Below are 15,353 nucleotides of genomic sequence, written 5' to 3' on the forward strand. Positions count from 1 at the left end.
ACGTTTTTAGAAATGTTGAAATTTCTTTTTAATAATTCAAACCTCAGAACTGAAAATATCTTTTTGTAGCCCATTAAACTTTCCTTCATATGAAAGTATATGATGCCTCCAGTAAATAATTTTAAAAACTAACAAAGATCTGACCCGTTCGGCGAGTCGGTCTTAAGAGTTACAATTTAATGGGATACAGAAATATAACTTCGGTTCAGATGTTTGAAATATTTGAAAAAATTTTCAAGATATTTCAAAACCTTTTTTAACTTTTACAAAATGTTCACAAAGTTTGGAGTGCCGATTTAAAGGGTCTTAATTTGGAATCCCATTAGCAAAAAATAAAAAATAATACGAAATGTTAAAAAAAATTAGAACATGTCAATATGGGTGGTCTTATAATTATGAACTGGGGTATATTACACTTAAAAACTAGTTTAAAATAAATCACATATTAATTCAGTACTTCATTAGAAAATAAAATATATAAATATAAACACAAATTCAGTCACGTAAAAAAAAAATAGAAATGAAACTGAAAGTAGTTGGACGATTTGATTATTTCCTTAGATTATATTTCAAGGTTTTCAGTTCGAACTCCTTCATTTTCATCTCCATTTTTTCCTTGTGTTGTCTTTTTCTTTCAACACTTTCTTCCTTTTTTCTCTCTTCTTTCTTTTTCAATAGTTTTATTTGGTCTTTTTGAGTTCGTACGTTTTTCTAGCATATCTTGCCATTTCGTCTAATTTTTCCGTCACTTTTGTAATTCCCTCGCAAAGGGTCTTTTGCATTTCTCCCTGCTTTTCAAGTGCCTTCAAGCGCATATTTTCGCGATCCTCCAGTGTCATCCTCGGACGGGGAGTCGATGAACTTGGAGTGATATTTAAGTCTCGAGGATCTTCTTCACCCTCGGTTTCACTCGTGTTGTCACTCTCACCCCCGTTATTACCCGGATTATTGGATCCACGCCCGTTATCACCCGGATTATTGGTTCCAAAGGACTGTCCTGTCGGGTTGGTGGCTTCTTGGAGGTTCAGTAGCTCATCCACGGATCTCTCTAGCGCAGATAAACTTCGCTGGGCGTACGGTCCTCTACCAGTGGCTACGCTCTCGCTGCGGTTTGTAGAAATCTTTTTTTTAAGCTTCAACTTATAATCTAACCAAACCTAGGACAAATATATTGGTAAGTATGAACTGACACCCAGAATACAATTCAGTTACTACTAGAGGCCTGCACGGATGCGATGGTTCGGGTATATAACTAAGTAACGCTTCTGACGATTATCAGGTTGTCAGTTACTTTGGAAACTTGCATCGTGACATCGTACGGTTACTTTTGAAACTAACTGGTTAAGTATCTTATCGGGTATTATCAGAAAAATAGTAGGCGGTGGCTCGGAGCTAGGATCTAACCAAACCTAGGGCCCATCTCTGCACCCTTCATAATGCCAGTAACATACCCGAGTAGATACGTTAGCAGGTAAAGCTGCTTTACTCGAGTCGATTTCCTGGTAAATTTTCTCAAACAAAGTGCCTACTTGTATATGATGGATGAATTGAGTTAGGAGTCAAAAAAACCATCAGTAATTCGACTCGTGTAAAACAGCCTTAAGTATCAAAGGTAACTCCAGTCAGTAACCGTACGATGCTACGATGCCACGATTCTGCGATGTATACTTTTGTATTATTCGTGCAAGTCTATTCTTCTTACCTTGTCCACTCGCGCCCGTTACGGATTGGAGGACCTATGGAGTTAAGATCCGTGACGAAATGATCCCACAATTCTGCCCTGCTCCTCCTGGTCTCTCCAAAATTCCCCATGCCTCAGGCGACGTCTGGATTATTTTCCATCAGCTCGACCAGCTTTTGGAATTGCTGCGGCGTTGTTCTTCTCATTCTGAAAACTTCATTTATTCAAACCAATAACTCAATTTAATTAAATGAATTACTCACTTTTATTTATTTATTCAATTTATTTACTTTTTTCAATTGAAAACATTCAAATAAATGCCAATGCGTCCTTTTCTATTTTCAAGCGCGAACAAAATAAGCATTCGACAAATTTTGACAGATTTGGCGAAGCGAATATAGTTTTTTCACTTGTGGCAATTCGACAAATTCATCTTCGTCACTCACTCGACTTTTTTTGGCGAATTCGCTAGCGATTCGCATCTCGCAATTCGAGACCGTGAAATTCGACAAAATTTTCATTCGCTTCGCAAGTGACAATATGCGTACATGTTCAAGTCTGTGCTGGTGACTCCCTGCGATGTTTCGTTTTTCTCTTAAATTTTTGTTGTTTCATCGCCATCAAGATGAAAGACATACTCTTCCACGTTAAATCCTTCTGATTCCATTGCCTCTCGTAGTTGTGCCTGAAGTTCGAGTTTATTGCCGGTTGTATTCAATCCACGGCTCTCCAACTCCTTCAGTTGCTGGATCTTCAATTCACTCCACTTTGCCATGTCCTTGTTGTGCCCAAAATCTTCGGAATTTATTCAACAATTCCTGTTCTGACACCAATTGTAACGAACTTGTGCAATTCCTCTTATTTGCAACCTTCTGCTAACGTTCGAATCACTAAACTGTTGAATAAATAACTCCAATATTCAATAATGCAAAATGGTCTTTATTAGACAATACCACTTCTATTTCTCAACAGATTGCGTGCTTAAATCAAACTGATTACTGCTTACTCAGCTTTAACTCCTTTTATACTCTGTGATATCTCGTTTACCAGCTATAAATTTCTCAGCTATAACTACAGGTGCACGATTATTATAGCTTCTCGCATAGCCATATGCGCGTGTTCACGTGAGTGACACTTCCACAGATGATTGCCTACTTTTGGGAGTATCTCAGATATATGCATGTGCTTGTGCGTCTCTCTCCGCTGCCTGTATGGACATATGTATAGACATATTGATTGATTTGTTGATGTGCATACAAGTCAGTGCTTAGTATTGGCTTAGAGGTGATAGTATCCCTTAAAAAAAAAAAAAAAATAGTATCCCTTAGTGTTGCTAATATTCGTCACAGTATTAAGGGGTGTAATGTCTCAATGGACGCCTGATGTTAAACGATCTTCCCACGGCGCCACTGTGCTTGCAGAATCCATTCTCAAATTCAAAGTCGGCACAGTTCAAAACCACTTTATTACACAGTCGTTATTTTTATTATTTCGAACAAAGCGTAATACAAATGAAAGAGGTATTTTTCAAAACAATTTTAGTACAATACTTGAATCTTTACTTGAAGTGATATACCGAAATTATTAATTTCAAAGTCGATTTACCAAACCACCTGTTTCTTTTTACACCAGAAGATAATGGCGGAGCCACTCACGCACCGGGTTGCATTCGCCCGTGCGAGCGTGTTCGGTCAATTAGAACATGAACAGCTGATGTATGTTTGATGTGGTGTGATTGAGCTTAGGGTGTCATTACATCACCCTCCTTTCGGAAGAAGAAGTCGGCAGTGATCAATTCTGCTGATAATGAAATGTATTTATACATGTTATTGAAGTTATTTAAAGTTTTAATGAATGATAATTAAATTTATTTGTACAATGTTATTGAACATTTTTTTTTGTTTTTTTTTGCATTGCAATATGCTAATAGTAGTTGCATGATATATGTATAAAATGTTGATACAAGAATTCAGTTTTTAATGAATTTTGTTTAACCAAAACTATTAGTCAAGGTATTTTTTGTAAAGTTTTAAGTATTATAAACTATAATATAGGCTTTTTTTTTGTTTTTTTTTTCGTTGGGTTACAATTTCATTTATCTTAAGTGTATAGTTTAACATATTTTTGTCTTATATTTTTGAAACTAGGGAGTTTTTGTTATGCTAATAGGCATATTTGAAAATAAGTATATAATTAAAAAAAAAATAAATGTAAGGCGCGATAACCTCCGAAGAGATCTAAGGCCGAGCTTCTCTTCCAATTTGCGTCGTGCTCCTCTTGATTTTCCCTACAAATTGGCCGGACGGGACCTACATGTTTTATGCCGACTGCATGGCAGAAATACACTCGGAGCGCTTGCCAAACACTGCCGAGGGGCGACCCCGCTTAGAAAACTTTTCTTCTAATTGAAAAACCTTATTTCTAAAATTTTGATGTTGCTTTGCCCGGGGTGCGCACCCGGGGCATACGGTGTGGTAGGCGGAGCACGCTACCATCACACCACGTTGGCCGCCATATATAATTATAATATATAATTCATCATTGAATCACATGTGTTTATGGTTTAGCTTTTAGCTACTGAGTCGTATGTTTACATCTTATATTTATTTATAAATTTGATACATTTCAAGTGTTCGGTTTTTTTTTTTTTGTTTGTTTTGGCATAGAAATACGTTTCATACTAGCAACCTAGTTTTATTCAGGTATTACAATTCTAGATTTTGTATTTGTAAATAAAGCGTGTGTTGCCTAAAGTTATTTATTGTGCCTTTTGTACGCAATTTTTTGAACAGTTTTTGATTTTTTTGTTTTTTTGACATAAATTGTTACATTTACGCCATCCATTTGCTTAACTACATATGGACCCTCGTAAATGCTTGCGTGTTTATCGCGCGGTTCTTTTCTACTAGGACCGTATCGTTTAATGCAATGTCTGAAGGACGTATATTTCTATAAGTGGCACATGATAAATTGTCATGATTTTGATTTTTGTATTGTCGTCTGTTATAGTTTCGAATGGATCTGAAAGTAGTATTTCTAACATTTTTAAAATTTTATTTCCGCATTGTTTTAAATTTAAAATTGTACAATATTTGAAAGATAGGTCACCTTTTGGCCATTCAACTTTGTTAATATGGTGATTGTTAGCTACTGCTTGTAACTTCGAAAGTAACTCTCCTAAGTTTGTTATTTCGTTACCAATCTCTATATTAAGTAGTTCGATCTTTTTACGTCGCATATGTGCGCTTATACATATGTATTTTAGAAATTTGACTTTTATCATCATAAAAAGTTGTGGTTCTTATACGCGAAACTTTTTTCGAATAATTAAACGAAAATTTGTCATAAACGTGTAAGTAAGTTGTTTTTCGTCGTTTTTGTCTGTTTTTGTCTTGTCTGTACTGCTAAAATTTGTTTGTTCGATTCCTTAAAATCTCATCGATTGTAATGCGCGATAGTGCATCAGCGCCAACGTTTGATTTACCCTTTATATAAACTATAGTAAAGTTATATTCTGCTAATTCTAGCCTAATTCTTGAAAGTTTTGAAGATGGGTATTTCATGTTGAATAGGTATACTAGAGGTTTATGATCTGACTTTACAATAAAATGTGTGCCATAAACGTATGGTCGAAATTGCTTGATTGCAAAGTAAATAGCTAAAAGTTCTAATTCTATAATGGGTTTTTTCTGTTCGGCTTTATTAAATGCTATAGAAGCGAAAAAAATTGGTAAATCACTGCCTTTCTGTTGTTGACTCAAAATAGTGTCACATCCAGTTGTTGAAGCATCAACGGTAATAATGAACTGTTTTGTGAAATCTGGGTATTGAAGTAAATTTGGTGAAAGTAATGCTGCTTTCAAAGATAAAAATGCCCTTTCGCACTCAACATCCCAAACGAATTCAACTCTTTTTCTACTTAATCGATTTAGAGGCGCTGCCATAGATGCAAAATTTGGTATAAACCTTCTGTAATAGTTTGCAAACGCGACTAATCGTCGTACCGCGTCTTTATCAGTCGGTTTTGTATACTTTTTAATTGCGTTTATTTTGGAGTCGTCTGACAACAAACCTTTGGCTGAACATTTGTGATCTAAAAATGTAACTTCCGGTCGTAAAAAGTTGCATTTATTTGGGTTAAGTTTGAGATTGAAAGACCTACAAGTATTGAAAACTTTTGAAAGATGTTTAATATGGTGTGCTTCACTACAACCGATGACGATAATATCGTCGGCGTACAAAAATGCGACATTGGGTGGTATACCCGAAAAAGCTATTGTCATCATTCGTGGGAATGAACTTGGTGCTATATTTAAGCCGAATGGAAGAACTTTCCATCTAAATGCACCTCGGTCAGTGCTGAAAGAAATAATGTCACGTGAGTCAGGATGCAAGCGGATTTGATGAAATTCCGAAAAAAGATCTACTTAATGTCGAAAAGTATTTGGCTCTACCAAGATTATCTAAAATATCGTCAACTCTAGCTAGTGGAAATTTATCAGCAAAGAGTTTCTTGTTTACTGCGCGAAAATCTACGCATATACGATAACCTTTTGGCCCTTAGTATCTTTCTTTGGGACTACAATCAAAGGACTGTTGTAATTAGAGTAACCCTTGGCGGCCATAATGGTTTTTTGATTTTTAAAAAAATTTGTGGAAATGCCAAACCAAACTAAACACAAAGAAAAATTGTTGGTTTGACATCTTTCACTTTTTTTAAAAACCAAAAAAAAATAAAACGCTTATGAAATAACAACACACATAAACCACGTTTGCTAACAAAATATGTGGATGATATATTTGCTATCGTCAAAACAGATAAAGTCCAAGAAACGGTGGCCACTCTAAACAGCTACATGAAGTCTATAAATTTCACGTCAGAGATAGAAGTTGACGGAAAATTACCATTCTTAGATACGATGGTAATAAGACATAACAATAAACTTACATTCAAATGGTACAAAAAACCCACTGCGTCTGGGAGATTAATAAACTTTTATTCCAAGCATGAAAGAAGAATCATAGTAAACACGGCAAAGAACTTTGTCAGAAAAGTTCTATCTATTAGCGACGCATGTTACCATGAAGAAAATGTTGCCCTGATCAAGGAAATATTAACAGACAACGATTTTCCTCTATCTTTAATCAATAGCTACATACGAGCTTTTTACGCTAGACAGAATACTACTGAGATCAGACAGGATGCCAAGAAAATATTCAAGACAGCCACATACATTCCAGGCTTGTCCAACAGACTGAAGAACTCAAATATATATGACCGGGACAAGTTCCAAATAGCTTTCACGTACGACAACACTCTACGACAAATATACAGCAACATGAAAAGCAGGATTGAAAAATACGAGAAATCCAACGTAATATACCAAATTAATTGCAATGGTGACGGGTCCCACTTATGCAATAAAGTATATGTGGGGACAACTAAATCTAAGCTTAAGACAAGGATTTCCGGACACAAGTCGAATATAAAAAACAGAAATAATTTGAACGATAACAAAACAGCCTTAACACATCATTGTAGCGCTACGGGACATTGTCCAGATTTAGACAATGTGAGAATTTTGCAACAAGAGAAGCAATATAACAAGAGATACATACTTGAAATGCTTCATATTATCAATATAGAGAGCGAAAAACGGATAAATTTTAAAACAGACACGGAAAATTGTGCTTCGGCCTATAGGCAGCTAATAAGCAGAAACAAAAAAGCGCTTTGAGAGTAATTTGTTAGTTTAATGTCCCACCAATATTCGTATTATAATGTTAGACAACAACAGTTTACCTGTAGCTGATATATGTACATATATATGTATGCTGAGCGCCACGTACAGTTGGAGAAATTTGTACATGGTTGTTTTTGTCAAAATTTGTTTATATTTACGGTATTTATTTGTTTACATTATATTGTTTATATTCGTTTAATATGTAATCTTTTAAAATTAGTCGATCAGGCACAGCCAAGAGTGTAAGTTGTGTTATAAGGATGTACGTAAAATGCACTTTTTGATGTTTTTATTGTTTGTAATCTTTTCAGTCCTGAGGATGATCTCAGATTGAGGTCGAAATATCGATTAACATTAAACAAGTATATTTATTGAAAGATATAAAATATTTGGTTTTTATTTATGCGTGGCCTTGAGCTCGAAAAATTTAATAATATAAGTGAAAAAATATTTCAAAAAGTTTTGAAATCGGTTTTTATTTATATGGCAAAAAATGAGTTACCAATATAGTGGATACCTCAACACGTCCCATTTTTGCAAAGGGACAAAAGAAAAGACCTTACTTCTTAACCTCTTCTAATTAAGAAGCGAATGTTGGAGTCCACCCCTATTGATTTTTCATTCATCCTTCTTCACTTGGTTGATACGTCTTTAACCCTTAAATATGCTGAAACTTCACTTTATAATATAGATCAGTAGTCTCAAGTGTCTTCGCTACTGCGGAAAAAAATGATTTTGGAGGTATTCTTTGGTTTGTTTGTTTTGTTTGTTTTTGCCCTTTTCCTCGCGGTTGGAAGATACATTTTTTAATTGGCGCTTAACCGTTTAGGAGATGCTGGTCGTTGCGTAACAAGTCACTCCAGCTAACCCAACAGGGGGCACCAAGAGAGATCAAAGTCTTCCCCCACCTGCTTCTCCGAACCCAGTGGAGATCTTCCCATAACTTGCCCAGTTGGAGTATGATAGTTCGAGGAGGCTGAATTTACCTTCTGAACGGTCAAAGTCTGCCGCCGTGGTGTAGAGTTAGTGTGTTGGCCTATCAAAAACCAAAAATATTTAAGAAAATTTTATATAAATGGTATTGATTGTCCCTCGGCATTACCTTGGCACCAAAAGTTCGTCCGCCTTTGCAGATACATTTTTGGGTCGGCACAAAACATGTATTTAGGTTAGCCAGTTCGTAGAAAAACGAATACACGATAGCCTTCGAATTGGATGGAAAGCTAGGCCTTAATCTCCTCAGATATATATCACACCAAATTGTTATTATTAGTAGATATGTATCTCTTCCGTATACCTTGTCGGTAAGTCGGGTTTTTCTTCTCGTCGCGCAGACGCAGATAAATTTCTAAGCAATTTGTTCGAGAAAATTACTCAGAAGAGGATCGTGGCCTGATGCTTCTTTTTGTGGGAAACCACAATACAATTCTTGAATTGAAAAATCTGGAATGCGGTTGACCGTTGAGATTGCTTTCCCACCAAAAAAAAGTAATTTCCACCAAAAAAAAATTCGGTTTTGGACAAAATATCATAATATTAATGTTGGAACTCAAACATTTTTGGTAATTCTATACGACATCATGACACTGGTAATACGCCTCCAAAAATACCGAGAGAGGTGTCAAAAGACTCGTATTGACCTCGACAACAATAATCCGAAGGCGGAAAATAAAAATTTTAGATCGTTCAAAAGATATTAACGAAAACCCGAAAAATGACCCCGGAGTGTTCCGAAATCGAGGGTGGGATCTATAGTATTTTTGCGCAGAACACCTTTCTGCATTACCTTGGGTGGGTCCAACACCGGTTTGGAGACCAAAACTAAATCCGCGCAAAACACTAATGTTCACAATTTGTTTGTGGGTACCACAAAATGATCAAAATTACAACAACTACATGATCATTTTCGAAACTTCTTTTGCAAATATCTCTTGACAGACCCAAAATTGTTTATCTCCGCTTTTGTATTCGCGATCCTGGATCCGAAACGCGTCTTTTGATACCCCTCTTGATATTTTTGGACGTGTATCAGGAGTGTCATGCTGTCGTATAGAATTACGAAATATATTACAGTTTGTTATATTTCTGTTAGGAAATCAAAACCAAAATAAAAAAATAAAAATGTGAGAGCAGTGAGAATTTTAAAATTTTTTTAAACGTCATTTCGGCTCTCACCGGTTTTACCTTGTAATATTTATACCATGCTTGAGATCATCCGTGGTGTTTATGACTTTAATTATTGGGTTACCGGAATTAAAAATGCACCTAGCTGTGAAAATACCCTTTTCAATTTCCTGCGAGTCCACGAAAAGTGGCTCGGGTGAGTCTCCTAAATCGAAAAGTCTGAAAAGTTCACATCTAGGAGGAATGATACAACTGTCGCTTTCTGTTCCGTGCAGGAATGGTATCGCGACTTTTTCATTACATACCCAAAAGGAAATTCTGTTTCTTTCATAATTAATAATGCATTTGTTAATTTTCAGAAAATCTTTACCCAATATGCCATCGGATGGAATATTAAAGTCTTCATTTACTACATGTAAAGTATGTTTGAGAGAAAAGTTTGAAAAATTTAAATTTACGGTAATTTTACCTAAAGTCGAGTTGGAAGTGACACCGGTAATGTTAATAATGTCGTTTGTATTTAATGAAATATTACTGTCTAGACATGATATTTTTATTAAAGAAATGTCTGCTTGAGTGTCTACTAAGAAAGAACAAAATTTTTGTGAAATCTGAATAATTTAAATTTAAACAGTAGATGCCTACTGGTGAAGGAAATTCGCTTACTCGCTTAGTTCGTCCTACCGTTTGACGAACTTGAATTGCTGCTTCTATTGTTACTATTATTTTGATTTGAATTTGAATTTGAGTTTGAACGTGTATTGCTATTGTTACTATTTTGGTATCTATTTCTATTATCATATCGATATCGCTGACTATTGTTACCGTTACGGTTGCTATTGTATGAAAATTAACAATTATTTCTATAACCAGTGTAGCTGTGAATTGGGTAAAACCACGATAACTACCACGTGAAGTTCTGAATGTATTGTTACCACGCGATCGAAAAGCTAAAACCTGACGTTCTGTTACTTCGTTGTTTTGTTCTACAATTAGTTTTGCTACTACGTCTTTGGAACAGTAAATGCCGTTGAGGCTAAAATAGTTTTAACTAAGTTGGATTTTGCGTTTAAACGACACACGTTAACCGTTTGCTCGACTACCAATTCATAAGCTTTCGCTTGAGTGATCCCTTCAATAATAAGAGACCGTTCAAGTGAGTCAGCTAAATCTTCAACTTTTTAGGCAAAATCTGTGTAATTGTTATTGCTAACGTGCAACGCTGCAATTTTCCCTGCTACAACTTTCGAGTTGACTCATTTGATCCTACTACGTAGAGCTACTTTAATTTCATTAACTGAAGTTACTTGCGTTGGTGTTGCTTCACGGGCTTTACCCTCAAGTTTTGATTTTAAAAATGCTATAAAAGTATTAGTTAAATTTGCACTAGCAAACTCTTCAAGTAATTCAATTTTGTCTATAAAGGTCTCAAGTGCTAGAGGATCACCGCTGTAGTTTTCTCTAATAGAATTAGCACACATCTTAATGAAAGATTTCTTTTCCTCAAGTGTTGCCATGATTTGATCGTTAAGATCGGAAGCTGAATTAGAAGAAGATGAGGCAACGTTTGTACTAATTGGATCGTTAGGATCTGGATTTAAGTTAGAAGAAGGGGAAACTAAATTTGGAATATTTGACTATTGGGCTATTTGATTTTTTGTTGGAAGAATCTCCGAAGCCTGGGAAATCTGCTAACAAAGATAATTTATTTTCCTGTTTTGTGACTTTTTCGGTCGAAGATGAAGTTAAACTTTCGGAGCTTGAAGCTAATTTATCGGAATCTGGTTCTGAATCTGAAGTTTTGTGAACTCGCTTCCTATCTCTCAAATTGTACATATGTAGTTATAAGAAGAGCAAAAGAATTTAGTTTAAACTACTGTGAAATTAATGAAGCACTTATTTAAATAAATAAATAAATGTAAGGCGCGATAACCTCCGAAGAGATCTAAGGCCGAGCTTCTCTTCCAATTTGCGTCGTGCTCCTCTTGATTTTTCCCTACAAATTGGCCGGACGGGACCTACATGTTTTATGCCGACTCCGAACGGCATCTGCAAGGCAGATGAGTTTTCACTGAGAGCTTTTCATGGCAGAAATACAATCGGAGCGCTTGCCAGACACTGCCGAGGGGCGACCCCGCTTAGAAAAATTTTCTTCTAATTGAAAAATCTTATTTCTAAAATTTTGATGTTGCTTTGCCCGGGAGTTGAACCCAGGGCATACGGTGTGATAGGCGGAGCACGCTACCATCACACCACGGTGGCCGCCAACTTATTTGAAAAAGAGAAAAAATGTTGGCAAAAGGGAACTGCTTTACAGTGAATTGTCGCTAGCGAAATGTTTAAAAATTTATTGGCAGAATTAATTGCAACTGAAATATAATTGTATGAAAAATCTCTAAGAAGTAATTGAATTTCAAATGGCTCAGAAGTATGAATTGGTAAAAATCTCAAGATTGTTGTAAACTGTTCAAAAAAAAATCCATATATATTAACGGACGCACCGCTTTATTAAAAAAAAATTCATATATATTCACGGACGCACCGCTTTATTCTCAATTGAACCACCGTTTTATATCAAAAAAAATCTCGCATTGTATTGATTTATTAAGTATGGTTTAATAAGGGTTTCATAAGGCTGGTTATACGCCTTATTAGTAGGGAATTAATAAGGAATTTATATGGAGTTTCGCAGCGGATACTAATCTGGAAAAATGAAATTTATTAATTACAGAGAAAATATGAAGTCGAAATTTTAAAATTTTATTAATTTATGGACTAATGAATTCCAGGACGGATACCAAATGCAAAACTTAGAAACTTTGGAATTTGCAAGTACTTAATAAGGAATTTGTAAGGAACTTGTGTTCGAAAAGAAAAATCTCAAAGGGAGAAGAAAATTGGAATGAGAATTATATAATATAAGTTGAAACACTATACTATGGCAATTATAATTATATGCAAAAACCGAAATAATATTTAAAATATTTTATATATATTTTAATTGCGAAATTCCGCAAAGTACCGTTTGCAAAATCACCTGTAAAAAAATGTATGGATGTTTCAAGCAAAAGAGGGTAGCATGCAAGAGGCTGTTCACATGCAATTTAAAACACAATGAATGCTTTGAAATGTGTCTTATATGTATGATTAATTTGCCGTATATACCGTTTTATAAAAATTTATGCAAATATTGAAATTTAGAAATGTACGTATGAAGATAATAATTTTTTATATACATAAAAATACTGTTACGAATATTAGCAAAACTAAGGGGTGCAGCCATCTCTAAGCCGATGCTAAGCAGCGCCTTGCATGCACATCCATAGATCAATCATTATATCTACATAAACGAATCAATCATTATGTCTACACATATGTAGGTACACGCAGCTGAGAGCAACGCAGAAGAATATGCATATATCTTATCTGAAATGCTCCTAAAGGTATGCAATTGTGATTGCGGAAGTGTCGCTCACACATACAAGCGCATGGGGTATGAGAGAAGCTATAAAAATTATACATCCGTAGTTGTAGCTGAGAAATTTATAACTAACTAAGTAAAATTCTGGAAGCGCCTAGAAGATGCCACGAGGAAATCACAGAGTATAAAAGCATCAGCGGTAGAGGCGCTATGGGCAGTTTCAGTTAAGCACGCTATCTGTCGGGCAATATATCAGTTTTCATTTGAGCTATCAATCAGTTTGGTTATTAAGCAAGCTATTCGTTGCAAAGTATAAGTGTTATTGTGAAGTACTTTAATAAAGGCCATTTTTCCATTATTCAATATTGGAGTAATTTATTCAACAGTTTAGCGATACGAACGTTGGCAGAAAATTGCAAATAAGGGGGATTGCAGTAAATTCGTTACAATACATATAAATACGCATACGTTGCTGGACCAGGATTGGGTGGATGGATCACGATTATGTTGTTGAAAATTGTGTTGCATTGTAGCCACTATGGTTTGCAATTGAATGAAGTTGGAGAAATAGAGATCAAATGTATAAATGTAAAGGCGCTACTGAAACCACGAGGTTAAACTTGTTGGCAAATTTGGTTTATTCTTCACCAGACCAATCGAATTTCGTTTACCTTTCATAATTTGTGCCATATTAACAATCTGAAGCCGACACTGGCAAATCCGCCATTTTGTACTCCACGCGGTGTGGTCCTGTCACGGTCGCCATGTAAGCTCTCCGCATAAGTATTAAGGGGTGTAATGCCTCAATGGACGCCTGATGTTAAACGATCTTCCCACCGCGCCACTCTGCTTGCAGAATCCATTCTCAAATTAAAAGTCGGCACAGTTCGAAACCACTTTATTGCACAGAGTCATATTTTTATTATTACGAACAAAGCGTAATATAAATGAAAGTTGGTGATGGCGTCTTGCTCTTATGCAAGAGGTATTTTGCAAAACAATTTTAATACATTACTTGAATCTTTACTTGAAGTGATATACCGAAATAATTAATTTCAAAGTCGATTTACCAAACCACCTATTTCATTTTTACTCCAGAAGATATTGGCGATTGTAAAGGCCTACAAGTAGGATATGTAGCAGCACACACATACACAGCCATGCTCACCTGATAAAATGCTTGTTCTTGTTTGTTTTTTTTTGCGGATGCTATTTGGTACTGTTGTACTTCTTAGGTCCAGGAAAAGTGTAGTAGCTGCTAACGAAAACTGCAAACTTACAAAGAAATATCCTTATTTATTTTCAAAGGAGCACTTAATTCCATCTCTCCTTAAAATCCGTATGTTTTGGACAATTTTAATTAACAAATTGTGATACTCTATTACCGGGGACGATTGCTAAAACACGACAAAACCGTCGGGGGAGGTATTAATAGACGCGTTTTTGCCCCGCTTCCAATAATTCAAAAACTTTTTCGCCTTTGGACTATTGATAACAGGACAAAACGCGTCTTTTCATTTCTCCTTCCACATTTTTGGACGGGTTATTGCAGTCGGTTTCTACTGTCGGTTTCAAACTGTTTTTCGCGGAGAACTTTTGAACGAATAGAAAAACTTAGCACCCGTGTTTGTATTCTTAATACTGGAATAACTACCCGTCCTCAGATACCCCAATTCAAGACTTTTGTATAATTTTCTGAATTACCCATATAGGTGCCTTACATTTTCATACTAAATTCGTTAAAAAAAATTACCATCACTGCAACCCATATCTGATATTCCGCTCCTTTTTTTGTTTCCCTGCGTCGCTTTCCACGACAGCAACCCCGGTAATTTTGACATTTCGTTCAGGGTCAAACGCATGTTCCACGCAGGTTCCACTGAGTTCCACAATAGTTTGACACTGACCGAAGTGGCAAACGACAGTGTGTTAGAAAGAGAAAGGAATTGTTTCCTTCTCATACATATCATACTTGTAAACCTGTACTATGATAATGGCCGAGCCACTCACGCACCGGGTTGCATTCGCCCGTGCGAGCGTGTTCGGTCAATTAGAACATGAACAGCTGATGTATGTTTGATGTAGAGTGATTGAGCTTAGGGTGTCATTACAAGGGCAATCCCGCTTAGTTCATATAAAAAATATGGTTGCGGCTAATATGAGCCCTTTATTTTGAAACTGGTATAAGTCATTTCATGTCGTTTAAGTTCAGGGGTAATTTGTTGGTTTCTCTCCTCGCCTCCTGTTTGTTAGAGTCCAATAACCAAAAGATGCAATTCTTATTATCAGTATATACATAATTGTAGAACCATCTATATATGCGTTCGTTCAGAAATAACAATGCATTTAAGACTAAAATGACTTATACCCCTTTCAAAACAAA

The 15,353-nt window shown here is 35.8% G+C and overlaps 1 protein-coding gene across 8 annotated transcripts in view; it reads left to right on the forward strand.

Moving 5' to 3' along the window:
- The window catches only part of dtn (transmembrane protein 132C dtn), a 597,671-nt gene that overhangs the window by 397,161 nt on the left and 185,157 nt on the right, over positions 1 to 15,353 (forward strand). The window contains exon 13 of one of the 8 annotated variants that reach the window (XM_067782107.1): positions 12,930 to 12,958. The exons of the other annotated variants lie outside the window; for them this stretch is intronic. Coding sequence (XP_067638208.1) covers positions 12,930 to 12,943 — 14 coding nt within the window. The 3' untranslated portion in view covers positions 12,944 to 12,958. Of the gene's footprint in view, positions 1 to 12,929; positions 12,959 to 15,353 lie in introns of those variants that run through there. 8 annotated transcript variants of the gene reach the window in all.

The sequence above is a fragment of the Eurosta solidaginis genome, chromosome 4 (assembly GCF_040869045.1).
Source record: "Eurosta solidaginis isolate ZX-2024a chromosome 4, ASM4086904v1, whole genome shotgun sequence".
NCBI classification, from domain to species: domain Eukaryota; kingdom Metazoa; phylum Arthropoda; class Insecta; order Diptera; family Tephritidae; genus Eurosta; species Eurosta solidaginis.